Source organism: Talaromyces atroroseus, assembly GCF_001907595.1.
Source record: "Talaromyces atroroseus strain IBT 11181 chromosome Unknown scaffold_10, whole genome shotgun sequence".
Lineage (NCBI taxonomy): Eukaryota > Fungi > Ascomycota > Eurotiomycetes > Eurotiales > Trichocomaceae > Talaromyces > Talaromyces atroroseus.
Genome location: NW_017971442.1, coordinates 554792 through 577390, shown reverse-complemented (window position 1 = coordinate 577390; position 22599 = coordinate 554792). Strand labels below are relative to the sequence as shown.

The window sequence follows — 22599 nt, the reverse complement described above, 5'->3', positions numbered from 1 at the left end:
AGAACACGCACACGCACCGCAGGCGCCTGAGGCCACGCACTGCATCGCCCACTAACAACTACTGCTTACAGGCTCTACGTGTCTGTCTGTCTGTCTTCTACGTACTGGACACTCTGCTGGCAGGACAAAACAAGACAACGAGGAAAAGACGACACGTCCATCCCATCCAAGCTGCCGGAATGGAGATATGTTTGCTTTGCCTTGCGCACATCCTTCACCCTACAGGGAATAACCCAAACGCGCCGTCTCGCCGCCCCCCTTCAGCCCACATGGCGGACCTGGCAACCCGTCATCCCGGTACAACGGGTTCCTTGTCTGCTTAGTGTAGAGCTTTAGCTGCATGGGCTGGAGGACTAGACTTGAGGTGATGTATTTTATTTGAATTTTGAAATGCCACTATTTGATTGTGCGTTTACCGAGCTGTGCATTTAAGCCTGATAGTAAGTAATACGGGCTATTATCTATCGTATGCACTCCGTATGATGTGATATAGCCCGGACTTTGTCGAAGATTCAGTGCGCCAGCAGCCAGTGGTGGTCGACACGTAGATATATCTGGAACATTGAATGTGATCGTCCATTTTTTTTCCCTTTCCCCAAGATATCTACACGTACTTGACGTAGACCGTGTATACACTGTCACCATCAGCAATCTTTGGATACCACGGGAGCGGGGCCGCCAGAACCCGAGCCCTAGCAACCGTCCAGCAACAGGCTATACACACGCACTTCTATCTACACTCCACTGCATGTTAACGTACATGCACCAGCCCACCATGCCCCTCCTTCCGGCCCCTCCTTTTGTGGCTGGCTCTTAATTTGTTTGTATGATGGCCCCTTTCGGTCTTCCATCCAGCCCCGACTCTACACTTTCCTAGGAGAACTTAAACAAATGAGGCGTTCAGCAACTGCCAGTTGCAACCCTTCCATAATACTCGGGGTCTCGTGGCCAGACTTATTATCTTTCCAATAATTATACTCCGTCCCAAGACAGCAATCCATGTGATCAATACTGTCATTCGCAACACGACTGACTTCTTAGTGATGACTCGTTGCTAGTATACTAACTACCATCAGCATTGCCCCTCTATATGGCGTAGTTACGTATCTGGGGGTTACTCTCGCCCCTCCCCCTCCGTGATCTATTATTATTATTGCCCCTCCTTCGATGAGCCTGATGAGGCGAGAATAATGGGCTTGGGTTATTATGAAGTTCGCACCGAGCATATCAACCTGGTGGATTCGGGGACCGAGTAGGGAACTCCGGCGATCCCTTGCGGGTGCTACTAATTATGTATGTATGTATGTATGACCATGTATATTTATAAAAAATGCTGCGGCATTGTCCAGCCAGATAATGTTGCAGGAAGGAAGGAGCAGATGATTAAAATTGCGGTCGAAAACAATAGAAATATGAAATATCTGTCCATTGCCAATTGGCCAAATGGCCGAACTATGATCGCGTCCCAAGCTCAAAAGCAAGGGAACCAGTCATAATCGCAGAAATTGAAAAGGCGACCAGTCAGATCAAAGAGCACCAGAAATAGGCCCAAAGAATGTCACCTATGTGGTTCAAAGAAAATGTGGCGCCCGCAGTTCCGTCGGCATATTAAATAAACATCCTCTTGTGCCGTGCTTTACGACGAAAATTAGTACAGTACTACATAAGCCTATGAGATCCTCCTCCCTTGCTCATCGAGTCGGTAGTCGTACCTAACTGCTCAAGGAACCAGGCACTAATTACGGAGTATACGGATCTCGAAGTCAGGACTGGAGCCCGAATTAGGGCTAGAATTCAAGGCACCGAAAGGCAGCGTCCTCGTGACTTGATTACACTGCAAGAACAGCATAGCCATGCCACGTAGCAGCAGTGAACAACCGCCCAACTGGGAATAATGATGCTATCCACAGTTTCTGGTTCTGTTCACCTCAACTTTCAGTGCTCAGGGTTGACGACGATCAGTGGGAAAACTAAGCAAGATACGTAATTATCGACAACCTGTTCACGTGAGTAGTACTATTACGTAGATACGAGTCAACTAACTAACGCAGTTGCTCCATATAAATTGTCAACCCAACAGCGGTGGTAGCTATTCACCGCCTTGAATCATCGTTGTCTTATTTTCTTCAACCACTAGTCTATGCTATGCTGCTATCTATGGATTCTTGAGTCTACTATGAGTATGTGCTTTGTAGTCGGTGTACAAAATGCGTTGATTGGCTGCCAATGCTAGATCCTTATAGGTCCAGACCGTCCAGCCCCTCGGTTTTTCCCGCTGCGCAGCGGACCGTCCCTTCCAAGTCTTAACCGTACTACGTATTCATATCCTTTCCATCCAAAGTGCTGCACTATCATAGAATTACATCTTAGCGAGGAGTAGCCGACTGAGAGGTAACAAATACTCCATGTTTAACTCGGAAGAAAATGTCAAAAGAGAAAAGGAAAAAAAAAAGGAAACGAGCCCGGATCAACGTACTGGGTACCCAGCCAGAAATTGTTTGTGCTGTGCATATGCCGTGTGCGCGGGACCTGACCTTAGCGCATTAATTGTCAATGTCTTGCTATGTTTTTCTTTTCTATGATTATATTTGGTGTTAAATGTCTTTTATTTTCAGACTTGGCTACCAACTCAATCGGTCAGTTTGCAAAACTCCAAGTAGGATGTCGTGACTCGCAACGAACAATGAACCCCTGAAACCACCCTCACCGACATACAAGCACTAGTCAAACAGTGAACAACGTGCGAAGTAGTTAGACACTAAATATCAAACAGAGTCGGTGAACAGCAGTCTGTCTCACTGTGTAGTTATAAAATGCTACTAGTACCTGCGGTGTGGTAGTTATGTATGTATAATAATCTATGGATAGTAATGGCAGTGGGTAGTGGATAAATGTGAGCCTTACTCCGTACTGACCGCTTTTTTCCTGCACGCTGATTTCATTCCGGCGTTGAATTAGATGAATCTGCATGTTAAATCCATACTAACCCAGCAGCTAGATAAGCATGCGTCGATTCGGATCACTATCACTATCACTCTCTTAAGATCAGGCCGGAACACACGAGAATAGAGCAAAAAAAACCCGTTCAAGTAAATATTTGCACCCCATCACCCTTTAATACTTCGTACGCATACGGTGGATCCCCCTTTCCATAAATGATGGAATTTAAAGCACCAAACACCCATCGCTTGAACCCAAACTCTAACCCAGCAACCCTACAGTCGGGTTCAATAATTTCTGAGCGATACGGAATAGTGGGAAGTGGCATTGAATTATAGTTACAGACGGAGAAACCAGCTAGTTGAAATCCTGCAATCAGTCTAGCCTAGCCCGGAAGCTAGAAAAAGAATAAAAGAAAAAGAATCTTCACGGAAGAAAGATGGCGGTTATACCGCCCGATTATTATACGTGTGATTACGGAGCAAGGGTGGATCTTGGTTATTATGTATCATGCAAAAGGATGCAGAATAAAACCGGGTCAACTTTTCGGTACTACAGTTCCACTGTGTCAGTAGGAAAAGGGGCAAGCTTGGAAGGATATCTCGGGGCTTGCCCGGTTCCCCGGCGCCACTGATGCACTAGCTGCATTCCGCTATTCCTGTTGGTTTGATGGAGTCAGTCTACAAATCGAGCTGTCTCAAGATTCAAGAGTTAAGACAAAAGAACAGACAGAGACTAGTTAGGTATGGCATTAACTAGTTATGCCAATGTATATTTACTAAGCGCTAAGCAGTCTACGTCGATCCTATTCCTGTCTAGGGATGTCATTGTCTGTTCTTGAATTTGATATCAAGCCTCAGCGATATCTATTGCCTGACTCTTTCAAGTCGTTCTACGGAGTATATTTTATGTGTCTCGAATTTGAGTCTTTTGATTTGTCTACGGAGAGCATGGCACAATATTATAGAGCAATAGGAAAGTTTTCCTAAATGCTTCATTATTATCGCACTGCCAGCAAACATACTTGTATCACGATCATCTAGATACTTGATCCGGTTCTGGCTTGTTTCAACTCTCGCGTGCTTTTTTTAGGTTTGTTCAGGGTAACTATTTACAAGTAGATACTACATGTCATGTTGACATTTTCATAGACTATTAATCAATGTGTTCTACCTAGATAAAATATAATATATACATAGTAGTAATCTACAATTTAAATACCTGGTTCCCCTCAAACCAAGTCTCACCCACAGTTGCCTGCAACAACTGCTCCTTCGACCACTCCATATCCACAACCAAAAAGTCTGCTTTGAGCCCCTTCTTCAGCCTCCCCGTAATCCTGTCCGCAAAGCATGCGTATGCAGCCCCTGTCGTCGCTGCCGTGAAAGCAGTAACTAGCGGCAAAGCAAAGTTCGGGTTGACTGTCTCCTCCGACTCAGGCAGTCGAGCAGAGCGGCGCGTAGTCGCTATATAGACGTTCGGCAAAGGCTTGAATGGGGCAGTGGGAGAGTCAGAGCCAAACGCCAGCGCGGCACCGCCATCGACAAAATCGCGATATGCGAATGCACGACGACATCGCTCAGGCCCGATCAGAGAAGGCCATGCTCGGAGAATATCAGGGTCTGAATGCACCGGCTGCACCGACGCCGTGACGCCCAGCTTTCCAAGCCGCGCTGCGTCTTCAGCAGTCGTCATTTCGAGATGCTCAATTCGGTGCCGGCCATCGCGGCTACCGTGAGCCTCCAACACATCCAATACCATGTGCACTGCCTTGTCGCCTATGGCATGGAGCGCGCATTGAAGTCCCGCCTTGACCGCGCGACTAACGACAGGCGTCAGTTTTTCCTCTGGCCATAGAGAATCGCATGAGACGCCATTGAGCGTATACGGTTCTAGAAGAGCGGCCGTGCACCCGTCAATAACTCCGTCGCATATGACCTTGATACCCGCAATGCGGAGGTCGGGTGAACTGTCCAAGTTGTACTTGGCATGCAGTTCAATTGCCCTTTCCACTTGTTTGATATCTGTCTCTGAATCCGCCGACGGCACAATCAACCAATGCGCCGCAATTCGCAGACTCAGCTTGCCGTGCGGCTGCTGTTGGCGCAGAACTAAAAGTGTTTCCCACGCATTCTCGTCCATGGCCATATCCACCAGGCCTGTATACCCGGACGCGGTGTATGCGGCAATGGCGGTGCGGAGAGCCTTTAGTTTCTCCTCCATGGAAGCGACACGCGCTAGGTACGGCCAGACTGTGGAAAATACGACGGACTCGGACAAGAGACCCGACGCCTTGCCCTCAGCATCTCGGTGTATAGTGCCACCCTGAGGGTCTGGCATCTCGGCTACTTTGAGCTCCTCCAGGGCCGGGGTATTGCACCAGGTAGAATGGAGATCCTTGGAATCGATGTATATGGGCCGGGAATCAAGATCGTCAATCATTGACGCGAGAGCCTCGTTGTCCGTCATGATCTGCATCCAGCCCTTGCACATGATCCGAGTTAGATGCGGATTCTGTTTGGCATACTGGCTGATTCTGTCGCGGATTTCACCGAGGTCTTTGCAGCCATCCAGGTCTAGTTTTTGAAGTGCTTGCCCCAGGAGCAGGAGGTGCATGTGTCCGTCAATGAAGCCCGGGAGAACGTATTTCTTCTGGAGGTCTCGAACAACAGCGCCATCTTCTCGGGCTTGGGACACCTCTGCATCTGTGGATTTGCCGACGTGGACGATGGTGCCGTCCTTGACCACCATGCATTCCTCGAAGGAGGGCTCTTCTTCCGACCCGTCCCCCGTGAAGAAGCGCCCATTGGTAAAAACTTTAGTGGCCATGGTCTTGGTCTGAGCTTGATCGGCTTTACATCGTGTCGTTGAGTATTTTTTTTTTTTCTTTTCATGCGGGGTTGTATGGCGGCCACATGTGGGGTTGTCTGTCGTATCTCCTTAGCTGAATATGCTACTACCTGCAATGGTCAATTAGCTATCGAGTAAAGGCGAGAAGCTGGACTGGTGAGAAGATGGCATGGGACAAACGGACTCATCTGGCCAAGATGGCAGGATGATGCCCAATTCCAAACTTGGATTCACATGCTATTCTCGTGTGTAGATGCATTGTTCTTCTGAGCATGTAGTATCTAACTATGTGTATAATGCACTTGGGTTATATATTCTCTGAGATAGCGATGCATTGGCAAAGGTTGGAGACTTATGTATAGGTAGGAAAAAGATTTAGAGCGAAGACCAGGCACATCTGGGGACCCCTTGGGCTACGTCTGATCCATGCGTGCATGAGATTTTACTTCTTCTGGACAGAACAGAAGACTATTCTTCGGTATTCGCTTAGAAATTATCCATCGTATACGTACTATACCTAGGTAAGGGCCGGACGATTGATCAAGTGTCTGTGTGCTGGTCATATACTAGTCTACTTTCAAGCAAGCACTCTTAGTGAAGGGAACATGTGTTGCGTACAAGTCAAAACAAGATTTAAGTTAATTATCAGTGAATTTCATGCCTGAACATGTGTTATCTGGCACACGTCAATAACGTCTGCATGGCTGGTAACTTCCACATGATATTTCGCCCTCTATTCGAATGTACGGAATAAGTAATTATATACATCCAACAACCACACTACGAGTCTCAAGAGCACCACACGTATTCCTATTACGGGGTTCAGCATTTTAATAATACTACCTAGGCAAATAACTGGCAATACTGCTTGTCGATCTTGAAAAGGACTCCAAATGCAGACGATCACCTGTCAGTCAGGTTGCGCATGACCGTTGGGGTCGAGCAGCCAAGAACCGACTATACATGACTATTAAATAAAAAAACTACGTCGTACGTAAACTGAACAGTCTAACTATAGCTAAATACCCTGTACTTTGTAGATAGTTATAGTTACATAGTCTATAGTTATCGCCATTTACTTCACTAGTGGCAGTCCGCATTCGATAGCGATCGAAGTAGCACAGAAAGAAAGGCCCGAGTCAGCAACGACTCGGTAACTAACTAACTCGATATTCAACGGGTTCTGGCATTACTCAAGCAAGCAATACATAAAGGCGAACGGAGTGCAGATGGTCACCTACCAGAAAGAGAAAGTCTGCCCGCGGCTCGGATCGCGGTCGGGAGGCTCCGAAGTGCGTGACTCGCCGTTATAAGATGGCTGGATGACCGTTATCAATGATCATGATGCACTCCTCCGTACTAGATAGAAAAGAGTAATATATCTGGCCGGTAGATAAGAGCGTTAGGACTACCAAGTGGTGAGGCGTCGCGCGGGCTGTTCTAGAAAACACCCGGAATGAACCCTATGGTCCCTGGAAATGAATAAATCCTTAATATTAAAGATTAATTAATTAATTACCCAGGAATTAAACCGGCAATAATCGGGGAGTTTTTTCAAATCCGGGCTGTGCAGGCAAAGGAACGCTGTAACCTCAATCGGGTGTTGTTACGTTGGAGAGGTACCAACGATCGCATCCCTGGCTATATCGATAGCAACTTCGGAGCCCTGCGTATTGTCCACACAGTTAAATTTTGCATGGCCATGACGCATGCCATGCGACTCATATATACTACGGAGTACGGAGTATAATACACAGTCAAGCATGTCTAATGTCTAATGGTAATTGCCCATGTCCATGCGTAGTATTCGGTGGCGTAACGAGACGTATCACACACTGTCTGAAGATGCATCAACCTTCACAGTGTGACACATTTGACGTGACGTGACGGGACTGTAGAGACGACTGCAGGCTCCCCCCAAGAGCCCAAGTACATACGGAGTAGAACAGGCGGAGTAATTCTCCGTCGGATGCAGAATCTATATCAAACTATCAGCCTTGGTGCCTCGCTGCCTCAGGAGCGCAACATGCATTCAAAAGAGACAAAAAAAGGCCTCGGGTCTAGACTTGATGATATTATTATTCACTATTCGTTGAGCGAGCTGGCCAATCACAGCCCCAGTAGATGCCCGCCCCCCACAATCCGGTCCCATAGCAACCGGATCCGGAATAGCGTACTTGCATCGCAGCAAATGGGCGAGCAGAGATGCATCTCGACGCTTTTGCTCGCCTTTCGATGTCGGACGCTGTGAAGCGTGTGGGGATCCAGTAAGCAGCTACAAGCAACGACGTACGGATAAAGGATCTGTCAGAAAAAGAGGATTTCAGTTTTACGGGGATTCTGATTCACACTCGTGTCTCACGCCATACGGAGAGAGTAATTAATCTATCTGGATGGATACGCGTCCGTACTGTAATTACATATAATCTCTTTCTGCCGGAAGTGATCTAAGAAACCAGTACGTTCCGAACTGGATATACCTGCAAGTGTATAAACCTATCTATGCCATACTGCCAATCTACCGAGTGCAGACAGGGTTACAAGGTTTCCTGTACGAAGTTCTTTGTTGGCAGTGGCTGACTGTCTGAGTCAGTAGGAAATGCCTCTCATGTTGAGCGCTTCTTCCATTTGTGGCAAACGAAGGGCTTTGTATACCCTTCGCCCATGATTCAGACAACCTCCAGGAAAGGAATCTCAGCTGACCATGCCAGAAACACCGACAACAACTCTGACTCCTGGGGAATATGAAATGAGAAATTAGAAATTAATAAGTGTGCTCAGAGTTCAATGCTGAATATGAAAATACATAAATGTACGGAAGTTACGGTACGGTGGAGCCGTACCGTAACTTCCCAACTCGTAAGTTCTGCCGCGCTTTAGCCCACTTTCGGCCTTGTCTGTTCTCGCCAATTGGCAACCGCCCACCTCCCTCCCTTGTGCCTGCCAGTTCGACACTTCGACTGCTCTTGCCTCTCTGTGGCCGCGAGAGACACGCCTTCCATCCTTCCCTCGTACTCTTCCTCTTCCTCACTCTCACTCTCACTCCTTTCTTGCTCTTTTCCTCCAACTTCCATCTATTCCTTCTGCCGACCTAATCCATGCTGTGAACTCGCTCGCTTCTGGGGAAATTCAGTTCATCGTCGCTCGCCTGAGAGCCAGCCGCCGCCGCCCCTCATTCTTCCCGAAGCGCCCCTGGTACCGTCCCTCCATTTGGCATTTGCAACGCTGCACGTTACTTCACTCAACGGCAACGCAACACAGCAACCGGAATCGCAGCTGACCTTGGATTTGTCTCTCTGTATGCGCGCGCGTATCACTCGTGTTTTCCAAGTCATGAGCCTTCGACTGTCAGATTAGCCCGCCCCAGCTATCTCGCACCCACCTTCTTTCCTTTGCATTTCTTTTGGGATTTTGCCCTTTCCGGGGCGCGAATCATGTATCAAGGAGGAGTGGCAGAGCCCTTGGCTTTGGACGCTCATCCCGGTTTCGCCTTCAAAAAGCCTACTGCCTATGCTGCTGCTTTCCGTTACGACACCGACGAAGAGCGTTCCGACATGGTGACCTCTTCTCCCCTCCGCGTTGGCGGCGGCCGCCAACGGAGTCACTCGTTTCAGAGAGACCTGTCCCAGACTTCTCCGCAGCGCCAAAATTCGCCTAAGAAACTATCAGAGACCCTTCCCGCCGCTCTCTATGTAAAAGCCCTGTATGACTACAACGCGGATGATCGGGCTAGTCTAAGTTTTCGCCAAGGCGATGTTATCCAAGTACTCAATCAACTGGAGACTGGCTGGTGGGACGGCGTTATTGGCAACGTTCGTGGCTGGTTCCCCAGTAATTATTGTACAGTAATCACCAATCCAGATGAGATCGACCATCACACCTCTCACCGGATGATGATGATGACGGCTGATCCCGGTGACACCAGCGCAGAATCAGGTGTCGACGACGACTATGAGGATGACCAAGAAGACGAGTTTAATCTAGAGCATCATTCCCGTGATTCGCAACCCATACTGCCGATTGAAGGCGCCGCTCCACTGGATCAGGAAGAGGCCGCGTTCTGGATTCCTCAAGCTACCTCTGATGGCCAGCTATTTTATTTTAACACCTTGACAGGGACTAGTACCGCCGAGTTGCCCTTGGAGAACCCCATGTTGGCAAATGAGACTGGTCCACGCGATCGCAACAATTTCTTCGTCCCAGATCAGACTCGTCCACCCCCGGAAATGATGGCCCGTGGCGTTGAACACGAAGATGACTACGACGGCTCTGGTTCAGAAGCCGAAGGGGAATCCTTGATGCTGGCCTCGCACGATTCCATTTCTCGGAGACGTCGATCCTTGGTGGATGATGTCTCGCCCGCTACCTCCATGGATTCTCTCAACCCATCACCTGTGACTAAATCATCTCATCATACAAAACGTCCTGGACAAGCCTCCTCTACTTCATTCTCTTCCTCTTACCTCCGTTCCAAGGAATCTGTAGCCACTTCAGCCGCCTCCACCTCCATTTCTAATGGTTCTTCAATTCCACGACACTTTGTAGATGATAGCCCCGGCTCTCGAATTGGATGGGCTGACTTACTTGAAAACATGCGCAATGCCATCGAGGCTTACCGACAAGTTGTCCGCAATGGTGACCGTACCGAATATGTGCGAAAGGCAGAAGATATTTCAGACCATCTTCGCATGTTGCTCGCCGCAGGATCAGACACCACAGACAACCACTCCGGGAGTCCCTCGATCATCTCTCCAAATCGTGCTCTGTACCCACACTTCCGAGACATGATGTCTAAATTTTCTAAGCTAGTATTGTCTTCGCACATTGCTGCTACAGATTGGACAAGTCCCGACTCCGCCGCAAAGTGCTTGCAAGAAGCAGATGGCGTCTGGCAAGGCGTCTCCGGCTACGTTCACGTTGCCAGCCAACAGCGCGGCGACAACATTAATCGCATTGTGCCTGGGTTTGTACTCAACAGTTCCACGGGTGGCCATTGGCAAAACAATGGCATCCGAAATGGCGAGTCCGGTGCTACCTCTTTCCTGGATCCCGATGGCCAAGAATCCAGTCTGGAGCCTTCTGTCCCTCTGGACGGTCCGTTGATTCAACAGGTTGAGTCAATGAGAACAGCCATTGTGCTTAGTGTGAGAAAAGTAGACGAACAGCTGAGAATGGAACAGAAGACTATTACCCCACAACAACATCAAGCGCTAAGCGACTCGATTTGCTTGGCTGCCTTGGACGTCATTGAAAAATACAGACCCTGGATTTCAACTATAGAATCAATTAATCTGGCCCCTCTTGGCACCGGTCTGCAGAATCCACAGCTGGTTGACTTTGGCTTACAGAAGCAGAGGGTTTACGAAACGATTGCTGATCTTGTTCTGAGCTGTCAATATGTTTCTGCACCTCTCGGTGATGAATGGACCGGAATACGACGAGACACGATTGATGATCGTTTGAACAGTGTGCGAAAAGTCGCTCGCCAGTTGGAGACCTCTCTCTCACACATCGGATTTTCTCTGTCTCTCCTTCAAGAACAAATGCCGGAGAAGCCTCTCGATGCCATTGGACAAACTCGCTTTGTTGGTGAAGACAATGTACCCGCTGATTTTCTGGCCAATCGGGAACCAGGCAAACGCAGGGGCACTGCTTCTTCAGCTCAAGCTGCCCCTTCACCACACGGTGGTGGGGATGAAGACAAACAAGTACGCCGGAATAGGGACAAAGCACAACGGTTTTTCGGTCAACCCCCGCCCACCACAATTCAAAGGGGGCCTTTACATGATCCACCGTCTTTACTGGATGAAGCTCCATGGTTCTTGAACTTCGACCAGGAAGGTGAAGTTTTTTATGATATCAAGGGTGATGTTCCTATTCTTAAATGTGGTACACTCGAAGGCTTGGTGGCACAACTGACACGCCATGATAAGTTGGATGCGTCTTTTAATAATACTTTCCTACTCACTTACCGCTCCTTCACTACTGCCTCGGAGCTATTTGATAAGCTCGTACAGAGATTCAGCATCCAGGCTCCCTTCAACTTGACTCAAGACGAACATCGAATGTGGATCGATCGCAAGCAAAAACCCATTCGATTCCGAGTGGTCAATATTCTCAAAACTTGGTTTGAAAATTATTGGATGGAATCGAACGATGAAGCAAACATGAATTTGCTTCGCCAAGTGCATGCTTTCACCAAGGATTCTATTGCAACGACCAAGACCCCGGGATCACCACAGCTCCTCAGCGTCATTGAGCAACGCCTGCGTGGACAAGACACCACAGTCAAAAAGCTAGTCCCTACTCAGAATATGCCGACGCCGGCTCCCATTCTACCTAAGAACATGAAGAAGCTCAAGTTTCTTGACATTGACGCAACAGAATTTGCCAGACAACTCACAATTATTGAATCGAAGTTGTATGGCAAGATTCGCGCAACCGAGTGCTTAAATAAGACATGGCAGAAAAAAGTTGGTCCAGGAGACTCTGAACCGGCTGCAAACGTCAAAGCCTTGATTTTACACTCCAATCAGCTTACCAATTGGGTTGCTGAGATGATTCTTACGCAAGGCGATGTCAAAAAGCGCGTCGTTGTTATCAAGCACTTTGTCAATGTTGCAGATGTAAGATTTGCCCCCTAATGCTGTTTATCGCCAGACGAGTCACTATACTAAACTATTTTTCTTGCTAGAAATGTCGCGCTCTGAATAACTACTCTACACTAACCTCTATCATTTCTGCACTTGGAACTGCACCAATACATCGTCTTGGTCGAACATGGAATCAAGTGAGCGGCCGTACATCGACCGTTCTGGAGCAAATGCGCAAGCTTATGGCGAGCACAAAGAACTTTGGCGAATACAGGGAGACATTACATGCAGCGAATCCGCCATGCATTCCTTTCTTTGGTATGATAAAGCTGGACACGGTGATATTTAATATTGAAATTACTCTGGCTCACAAATTTGCAGGTGTATATCTGACCGACTTGACTTTTATTGAAGACGGTATTCCTTCGCACACGCCATCCGATCTCATTAATTTCAACAAGCGAGCCAAAACTGCCGAAGTCATTCGCGATATCCAGCAATATCAGAACGTCCCGTACCAACTGCAACCGATTCCCGAACTGCAGGATTATATTTTGAGCAATATGCAGGCTGCCGGAGATGTTCACGAAATGTACGACCGCAGCTTAGAAGTGGAGCCCAGAGAACGAGAAGATGAGAAGATTGCTAGGTATGGTAAAAGTGGCACAGACGTGTCTTCAAGTTCATCCATGACTGTTTCATCTTTTATCAACGCTGCTATACGTTGATCTACACCTTATTGACATTTTGCATCTGGCGTCCTTATTTGTTTGTCCCCACTCATTATTCGAGGTGGTTCCCATTACATGCCTTGATTGATTTTCATGATCATGGCACGACTACTATAAAGTCTACTTCACCCATATACAGACATTCACTATTTTGAAATCCATACAAGCGACGAAAAGAGAGAGATTGTTTTAAATTCCCTCTCTTTTTTTTGCTGATATTGATTTCTTCTTGTGATTTCCTCGCTATCCATTCTTATTGTCTGTTATCATCATCCGTGGATCATGCAGGACTAACTTTATTCCCCTTGCGTAGACTGCTTTCCGAATCTGGCTTCCTTTAAAGCTCTTATCAGCGAATATTAGGTGTGTCCATTTCCAATATGAGATACATGCGACGGGAACTACCGGACAACCAATTACAACGACGCATCGTTCGATATCCCTGCCGATAGCGTGGTAGTTTCACGGAATATTGCACAAAGCGATCCTTCAGTGGAGACTGTTTCGTTCGCTGCTTTCAACTTTGTGTGCCCACGGGTCACGAGTCACGACACACAAGTAATGGGCGACTCTGCGGGCGGTCGTGGGGCGATTGGGCCCGGTACTTGATCAGCGCGCCGAATAAACCTTCCCGAGTGAACGTTGCGTGCAACGCTGACCACGTTAGGGCGTTAAAATATTCCTAATCGGGGAAATCTCGGCTCGCCGCACACCGCCCAGCCGATCTCATTACAAGTTTTTGCTCACCGTCTTCTCTATGACGGATCCTACAATGAGCCTGCTGCCTTGATAACCCTTTTGCTCCTTGCAAGTGGAGGTTTTAAACAAATGCCTGCAAAGATATCCACCGACGTCTCCCCACCATCTTCTTTGATCTGGCCGGGTCTTCTTTTAAATCACATGCTCTGGTGGATCAATAGGAACGAGTCTCGGTAATTGGTGATGCGTGAAATTCTTAGTTTTGATTTTGATTATTAAATCTTGTACATACTTCTTGTTGTCGCTGGGCATTTTATACTCATGACCCCTTTTTTTTGAGACTACTCTTCATATATATGCACATATTGACTCTATCATGTCTACGCACATATCATGTTCACTTCTTTGGTCAATATTGGCTTTTTGGGATATGAAATTCGCTTCTTGTGCATCATCTTATGATCGATTTTTCATGCCATATGCCTAGGAAAACACGTTGGAGGTTTGGGCGTTGGGATGATCGGTTGGTTTTGGTATTGGATTATATGGTAGCAGGGATATTATGAATGTCATGTTATGACTTGTTTCAATATCTTTTATACCCACTGTTTGGTGTATTCTTTATATTCTTTTCCCCCTTTGCTTTGAAGGCGAAAGTACTTTTTGACAAGAACACAACCGAGACATAGCAAGACAGAGCTCCTGTGCAGTGTACACGTGCGTAATAATCATTAGTTCTATTTCGAGACTTAACGTGTCTAATATTAGGTACTAGTTGAAGTCTCTCTGAAATTCTGAAAAAGTCCCTTCTTGATATCGGCAGCTACCAGGCCACTGACCTCCTCGGCGACAATCCGATGTCCATCTCGGACAACTTTGGCTATCTGTTGATCCTTCACCGGGTTGCTCCTACTTGCAACACCACCACCGCCACCACCAGTAACAATAGTAGTAGCACTACCATCTGCTCCTCCGACTCCGCCACCTCCACCAATTGCCCGCGCCGCACTCTTCACTTTCTGGCTGAGATCCATTATTTGTTTGCTCCCGTAGTCCCTGGTGGTGAACAGTGGGCTTTGACTCAGTGTTGCCACCCAGTATTTATTCCACAAAAGCGAAAGTAGCTGTGTATCTAGTGTACTCTTGAAATGTGATACTTCAAGGGAATAATATTGAGATGCGTGCGCTCCGAAATCCTCAACCTTATTCAGCGGTATGCTCTGGTATTCATCGTCTTCGGCGGCCTCCTTTGGAGCCGTATAGCCTTCTGGGTATGTGCGAAAGGCACCAATCTCAACTTTGCCAGCAGAGATGGTACGATCCGGATCGATCACGACAGCCACGAAAGGGTCGCTCATTTGTTGCATGGACTGAGTCGAAACGTCGATACCGGACAACCAGCATCCGTATCCCGGGTGACTATGATACCAGCCAACTGCATTCTCCATGCGGCCTGAATCGCGACACGACTGTAGATATTCCACCATATATTCGTTTGCGTCCCCCTGTGCGTTCACTCGGGTTTCTGTACCTTCCACGGGTAGTCTGAAGGCGTCCGTGACAACGAATGTTTCGGCAGCAATATAGCCCTGCATGAGACCCATGACTTCTAATGAGCCCCCCGAGCGCGCATGCATGACCATTTTGAGCAAAGCCACGGCGGAGATCTTGACGTTCTTAAAATATCGCGGGTTGCTGCTCCACGGCTTGGTGTCCGAGAGGGCGTTGTGAGCTGCTGCGTCATATCGGTAGAGGGCGTCACGCCTGGGATCTACGAGTTGGACGACATTCTCGAATTCTGCTCGTCGTGCCCGAGACGACAGTCAGCTTAGGCAAACCAATAAGTCATTGAAGATAGATAGCTGCTGATCATACCCCACGACTGCTGTGCAGCCTGCATTGCGAATGAGAAGTCTGCTGAAGATCAGACCAAGCAAGACTCTTTGTAGCAGCAAAAGCCGAATTCAACCAAGGACTAGGAGCGCTAGCACTGTAGCAGTAGAAATGATTGATATGATAGCTTCATAGGCAACGTTGTTAGGTTGAAGTGGAGCAAGTCGAGTGGGGGGGGGGGGAAACGCCCAGATCTGCGACACCTGAGGCAGCAACGGAGCGGCAGCGGGTAGTTGCCCTGGTAACAGCGGCAAAGCACGCACTTGCCCTGCCGTGAGCAAAGCATCATCGCCATCTCGAGCGAGTGTCGCGCTCCTTTTGTTTGCTGCTATTCCCATCGCATCGCTGGAGTCAATCGCTTCCCACCCCTCCACATGGACCTCAACTTGCTCTGAGCAATCCCAGCATCTGTTTACGAACGAGTCCCTTACGTTATTCGCGATCCACCATTTTGTCTCTCTCCTAGACGGCCGCTGCAGTGGCAGCCACTCTGTGTTTTTCTTTGCTGGCCAAAACCTTCCTTGTTTCGTGCTGTATTTCTGCGTCGAAGATACACAAAGGATTGTGACTGCTCCTCACCACCGTGGCTATGTCGGTCGACACGGGCTACCTGACCACCCAGGTCAACAACATCATCAACCAGCTGCACGGTATATTCGACGATATTGGAGTACCCAATCATGACCGGGAAGCCCGCGAAACCGAAGTAAGCTGTCCGACTTTCTTGCCTGACTATGAAGTCCCATGTCTAACAATTGGCCTGAAGCTCTTCGCAGCTTTATCAGATACATTGAACAATCATCTACGTATTGTCAACACGTGAGTCAAACCTACGGAAAACAAAAACAAACGCCCTTGCTAAAGGGCCATACCTACACAGTGAGAAAGATGAGATGATTACAGAAGCCCAGCGCCTTGTTAAAACAATAAAACAAATGGAAGCATCCCTTGATGACGAGAAAGCAAATGGACAATATGAACTTGATGATAGCGATCTTCAAGTCACTTTTCCGCTAAATCGCTGTATCGTTTTGCTAAAGGAAAAGTACACTGCCATAAGCAGACTGCATCGCGAACGTTATGAGCAAGTAAAAAGTCAGTTGAACCTTTCCTTCTTGTGGTATAGGTGAATGCCCACGCTAATATCCTACAGAATTGGTCGAAGCTCTCGAGTCCTACTCGTCACATTTGGAGGCATCCTTTGTGAAAATTGCCCTGCCACCAACAGCCCCCAACGCATCAATTCCTCCCAACTTTGATCTGTCTCCCTCTTATGTTACGGCATTAGATAATGAGTTCACCCGCGTCTACGAAGAATACAACAAACGAGTCCACCTAGTGAAAGTGACTTCCGAAGATATCATCAAATTATGGGCCGAGCTTGGAACTCCACAGGCGCAGACAGATTCCACCATTGTCAAGTACTACCGCGAGGCTCCTGAGCAGCTTGGTTTGCACGACACCGATCTCGCTAACCTTAAAGGGAAGCGCGAAAAGCTCTTAGATGAGAAAAGGCACCGCGAAAGGAAGTTGAAAGATTTAAAAGCATCGGTAGAAAACTTGTGGGAACGACTTGGAGTTGACGAGCGTGATCAAAAAGCATTCCTTGCCGCTAATCGTGGCTGTGGTCTCCGCACAATCAATGAATTTGAAGAGGAACTTGCCAGGCTAGATGAACTCAAGCGACAGAATCTGCATTTATTTGTTGAAGATGCACGATGTCGCTTACAGGAGCTGTGGGATGGCTTATACTACTCCGAAGAAGAGATGTTAGACTTTACACCTGCCTTTTCTGATGTCTACAGCGACGCCTTGTTAGAAGCGCACGAAGCCGAGATTGCCCGGCTCGAGGCCATCAGAGAACAGCGCGCTCCCACGCTCGATCTCGTCACCAAACACAAAACCTTGATCTCAGAGCGAGACACTCTTGCAGCCTCGAGCCAAGATGCATCACGCCTCATGGCTCGTGGAAACAAGGGAGAGAAACGCGACCCCGGAAAGCTTCTCCGAGAAGAGAAAATGCGCAAGCGGATTGCAAAAGAGCTGCCGAAGGTTGAAGCTGATTTACGAAGGATGCTAGGGAAATGGGAGGACGAATACGGCAGACCTTTCCTGATCCATGGAGAAAGGTATCTCGACGAGCTTACGCCCGTGCCTTCTAAAATCCCACCACGATCCAAGACACCATCTGGACCCCCGCAAAGTGCTAGTAAGTTTAAGCAAGCATCTATCAACGGTGCCGGATCGGTTAGAGGTGGTCCGCCACTTTCTGCAACCAAGACACCAACTGGCACTATGCGACGCAATCCACCACAAGCACCCTCCTTTCCTACTCAACCACAGGTCAAATCCCCTTCGAAGATCCCTGCTCGTGTTCCGCTAAGTAACATGCCCCACGGAAACAACTCTCCTGAACGTCGTCCTCCGCCAACCTCCTATTCTTCCAACACAATGCGAGGAAAGGTACCACCGCGTGCTCCACCACCAAAAATGCGCGACCTCTTCATTGATCCAAATGAAGAAACCACCGCTCCAAGTTACATTATGGAGCCTTCACGAAGTGAAAGCGTAATGTCTACTCGAAGTGTCCGTCCCGTTTCTCTTGAAGATGTCTATGATGACAGGCAGCAACGATCATTCATGAATCATTCCTCCCTGTCACGAAGCAGAGCTGAAATGAGCTCTCAGAGCTCTTCTCAGTCTCTCCAGTCATTAGCATCTAGGGAGATGGCGTACCCTCCAGAGAATCCATACTTGAGCCGTCAGCCACCGCCGCCGCCTACTGCTGCTGCTCCTCAAGCATTGAGACAAATCTCGAATTCGACTGTTCAGACGGCTACATCAGGATCTGAAAACTGGGAAACCTATGATGATGTCTCAGAGCCGGAAGCTGATGCCAGTGATGTCTATTATGCTAAACTTCGTGCAGCTCATGGGAAACGCCTAGCTCCGGACGATCAACGCGAGGAGTCCCTCATCGGTAAAAAGATGAAAGGAATCCGTACAGTGGGGTCTGACGAGCAATTTCTTGAACATAACGGCCAGTTACTTAGAATTGAAGGGAGTGACGGGGGCTGGACTGATGATTTAGATCCGTACTGAACTCACGGAACCGCTACTCAAACAACGTTCACCGATGATATACGAACTTCATGACCATCCATGATTCACGCTTCCTTTCTGGCATTGATAATGATCGTATGACTTATGATCCGGTAGACAAATTTCATCATCCGAATCATTCCACATTTTCAATATCAACATCACCTTCTCCGGTCGTGATGTTTATTAATTTGGCGTAACTTGGGTAATGGAGTCTCCCTGGAACCGAGCACCTGCGGCCTTGTTCTTTTCAACCACCCTAATTCCTCTTCCTTTTAGCATGGACCTTCTTCCTTCTCTTCTCGTCAATATTGGTATGTCTGTGTTTCCCGCTTTGATTCATGTGTATTCATTATTTTCATTGTACTCTTCTTGGGGCGCGTGTGGTATACCTCTTGTTCTCTTTGATTTCTACCTTTAGGTTTTCATTTCTATTTCTTGTTTCTATCTTTTCTCAAGTAATTATGCTTTTTGGGACTCTTCTGTACAGTGTCTTTCGATGTTATTTAATCTACTTCTAACCTGATCACCTAACTCCTCCGAACACTTAATCGTAGGCTCTTTCTTCCTTGTCGTTATTTGCTACCTACTTAGTTGTCATTCTCGGGAAAGAAGCCGGGTTAATTGTAACTAATCAATCGCCGTAGTAGTCTGAGTAGATATAACTAGTCTAAGAGAAAAAGAGACAACGGGTTGAAAATGTATCGATATGTTCGTCCATGTCTATGGATATAGATGTTTTTACAGCCTTCGTCTGTCTGTCTGTCTGTCTATCTATCTATCTTACAAAATCAGAAACCGTCTAGCTAGTATATGATTAATGCAATTTTATCCTCCCCCTTCGTGTTTTCCCATCAATCCCATTCGACTCTCTAGCCTCCGCCAGTCGTCGTATGGTTTCGTTCCTTCCCAGTATCTCCATTGTCTGTGGAGCTCCCGGGCCAGATGCGCCGGCAAGAAGAGCCCAACGAAGGTAGCTGTAAAGCTCCTTTTTAAAAGCCTTGTTGGTATACTGGAGGGAGTCCAGATTTGTACGATGAGTTTCGACATTCCAGTGGCTTTCGGGAACAAGGGTTAGGGTTGTGGCCACGGTGTGCAGAACGGAGATGGGAGATTCTGATGTTCCCAGTTGTAGGTCGTCTTTGCTTTGTAGTGAGTATGGAGTACGAGTGAGAGCCTTTGAGAAAAAGGACCAGTTTCGTTCCAGGAATTGAGTTGGTGTTGTGAAATGGCCACCGTCATGTCGAAGTAGAGATGTCACAGTGTCCTTGATCGATATGCTAGTCACGCAAGGTTAGTCCGACCCGACGAAAAGAAAAGAGTGAACAACAAAAAAGAAAAGGCAAAACAAAACGAAAAAGAAAGGGGGAAAAAAAACATACAACAGACGGGATTCGCTGGTGGTCACCCACCCAACTACTAACCGGCCGGCGTGTGGCTTAAGTACGGCTGAGCGGACGGGAAGCCCTGTTTTCCACACCCTATGGTCGTATGTGCTAGGAGAAACAACCAAAAGGTTTATAACCCGCATGCATCTCTTCATGCTGGCTCAAGAAACAAGAAAGAAAGAAAGAAGACAATGAACATACTTATCTCGAATGTTCCCCCTCTCGCCCACTGCTTCAACGACGTCGTCGATCAATTGTTTGAATTCAGGACCATTTTCGGCCACAGATCGCTTTGCGTGCGCTTTCTGAAGAAACCACATCTTTTCTGGGCTGACGATCGTGTTGCCCTTGGTTATTTTCAGCGTGAACTAAAGACAAAATCAGCACCAGAACAAAGTAAGGCCCCAGGGCAGCAGATGCTATCGTACGATTTTCTCCATATCTTTCAGTGAAAAGACCTCGGATCTCGACGAATGCGACCACCCCAACAAAGCGGCATAGTTGAGGAGCGTGGAAGGCAAGATACCGCTGTCTCTGTAGAACGAAATATCAATGTTTGCGTCGCGTTTACTCAGTTTCTGGCCATTCTGGTCAACCAGAAGGGGTACATGGCCGAACTGAGGTGGCGTCCAGTTGAACGCCTGGTAGAGGGCAACGTGCATTGGAGTCGATGCCAGCCATTCCTATTGACAAATACATTCAGTAAAAACACAGTACAACATCTTGAGGTGCAAAACTCACTGTTCCCCTAATGACATGCGTAATCTCCATGTTGTGGTCATCCACGACATTCGCCAGGTGATATGTAGGATTCCCATCAGACTTCAAGAGAATGGGATCATCGTATACACGATTGACTGTCTTCCAATGCTTCTTCCCACCATCCAGATTCTGCCCCGTCTTTCCAAATACGATGTCATTAAACATCGGGTACCCATCAGCTTTCAACCGAACAACATGTGTTTCACCGTTGGCGGCACGTTCTTCTGCCTCCTCAGGAGGTATATCGATACATTGGCGATCGTATCCGAGCGGAAGACCCGCTTCATTGCGCTGTCTAGCAAGCATATCTAGGCGCTCGGCGCTGCAGAAACAGCGATAAGCATGCCCGGAATGAACGAGGTCATTTGCATGTTTCCGGTAGAAAGATGTTCTCTCTGACTGCAACAGGTTCGTTTAGCAAACTAAAGATGCGGGAATAGGTAAGGAGTTCATACCTGTCGATACGGGCCATATGGACCCCCAACAATGGGTCCTATACATAGTCAGAATGAATGAAATAAGTTTCGTCCCATGCGACCTTGTTACCTTCATCCCATTGTAAGCCGGCCCATTGGAGATCGCTATATAGTCGCTCCTCCGCTCCCGGTATAGTCCTCTTCTGGTCTGTATCTTCAAGGCGCAGGAGGAATTGGCCGCCAGTGCGTCTTGCCAGCAAGTAATTGAACAAAGCCGTTCGAAGGGAGCCGAGATGCAGGTATCCAGTGGGTGAAGGAGCAAAACGCGTCCTGGCGGGCTTGTCTGGGACAAGTTTTTTGTTGTTGCGGACGGAGGGCGGAGATGAGGAGCGGGATGCGACAGAGGAATTGGCTCTACATTGGACACATGTCCAAGAGGGCGGTTTTCGCAAAAAGCTGTGTCGCAGGCCTGTCAGTTTCATCATCCTGCTTGGCAACAGGCGTGATTGTTGGCAGCCACAAGAAACAAAGAGGCAGGTGAAAGTGAATCAATCGTCTTGGAAGGGAAAGCTCCGACTGCAGCGGGCGGTTTTAGCGCGAAAAAATTCCGCCGGGGCCGATCTCATTGAAGATTCATATCTTATCAAAGCTTCAGTTTTTGTCTTCTCCAACACACATGACCCGGGTTTTTTTGGCCTTTTGTGGTTATTGCGTTTGTTATTTTGTTGTCTTCTTTTCCCTCCTTGTGCCACCTTGCATCTCAAGTGAAGCTGTGCTTTTCTAATAGTCGCTCCCGACCATCACCGGTCGACTGAAACCAAAAACAAAGTCCGTCAGAGAACTCAACTATGTGCAAATGCTTCTATTTAACGTTTTCTAACTTGGCTCAACAGTGGAGGGCGCAGGCCATATTGACCTTTATAGTGAGATCTAAATGCGCAGACATTCCAGTTGCCATCTGCCATGTGGGGACTGACTGTGTTCTTCTAGAGGTCCTCGAAGTCGAACGCGGCGCATCGAAGGAAGAAATTCGAAAGGCTTATCGCAAAGTAAGATGGCACATTATTCGCATGCGGCTAGGATTTAACCCATCTAAAATCAGGCGGCGTTAGCGAGCCATCCAGACAAAGTTCCTGAAACCGAGCGAGAAACGGCGGAGATCAGATTCAAAACGGTGCAGCAGGCATATGATATTCTTTACGATGAAGAGAAGCGTTCTCTGTAC

General features: G+C 47.8%; 5 protein-coding genes across 5 annotated transcripts, besides 1 other annotated feature; 2 read left to right on the top strand and 3 right to left on the bottom strand.

The window, feature by feature from the left end:
* Nucleotides 1-4095: 4095 nt before the first annotated feature.
* UA08_06998 (hypothetical protein) lies at nt 4096-5769 on the bottom strand (the record flags this gene model as incomplete). The annotated part of the gene is made up of 2 exons (XM_020261890.1): nt 4096-4113; nt 4162-5769. 2 exons carry the CDS (start codon nt 5767-5769, stop codon nt 4096-4098), a joined length of 1626 nt encoding a protein of 541 aa, XP_020117679.1.
* Nucleotides 5770-9224: 3455 nt separating this feature from the next.
* UA08_06997 (hypothetical protein) lies at nt 9225-13111 on the top strand (the record flags this gene model as incomplete). Its single annotated transcript, XM_020261889.1, has 3 exons — nt 9225-12416; nt 12485-12701; nt 12765-13111. The coding sequence occupies 3 exons, from the start codon at nt 9225-9227 to the stop codon at nt 13109-13111; spliced, it is 3756 nt and encodes a 1251-aa protein (XP_020117680.1).
* A 1466-nt stretch (nt 13112-14577) lies between these two features.
* Nucleotides 14578-15713, bottom strand: UA08_06996 (COP9 signalosome complex subunit 5; the record flags this gene model as incomplete). Its single annotated transcript, XM_020261888.1, has 2 exons — nt 14578-15611; nt 15689-15713. The coding sequence occupies 2 exons, from the start codon at nt 15711-15713 to the stop codon at nt 14578-14580; spliced, it is 1059 nt and encodes a 352-aa protein (XP_020117540.1).
* A 582-nt stretch (nt 15714-16295) lies between these two features.
* Nucleotides 16296-18808, top strand: UA08_06995 (hypothetical protein; the record flags this gene model as incomplete). The annotated part of the gene is made up of 4 exons (XM_020261887.1): nt 16296-16412; nt 16473-16525; nt 16587-16801; nt 16860-18808. The coding sequence occupies 4 exons, from the start codon at nt 16296-16298 to the stop codon at nt 18806-18808; spliced, it is 2334 nt and encodes a 777-aa protein (XP_020117541.1).
* Nucleotides 18809-19625: 817 nt separating this feature from the next.
* On the bottom strand, nt 19626-21859 carry UA08_06994 (hypothetical protein; the record flags this gene model as incomplete). Its single annotated transcript, XM_020261886.1, has 6 exons — nt 19626-20088; nt 20398-20564; nt 20625-20879; nt 20938-21357; nt 21414-21451; nt 21505-21859. 6 exons carry the CDS (start codon nt 21857-21859, stop codon nt 19626-19628), a joined length of 1698 nt encoding a protein of 565 aa, XP_020117726.1.
* Nucleotides 20165-20331: a repeat region (Identified by RepeatMasker using a combination of RepBase library and repeat library created with RepeatScout).
* Nucleotides 21860-22599: the final 740 nt, after the last annotated feature.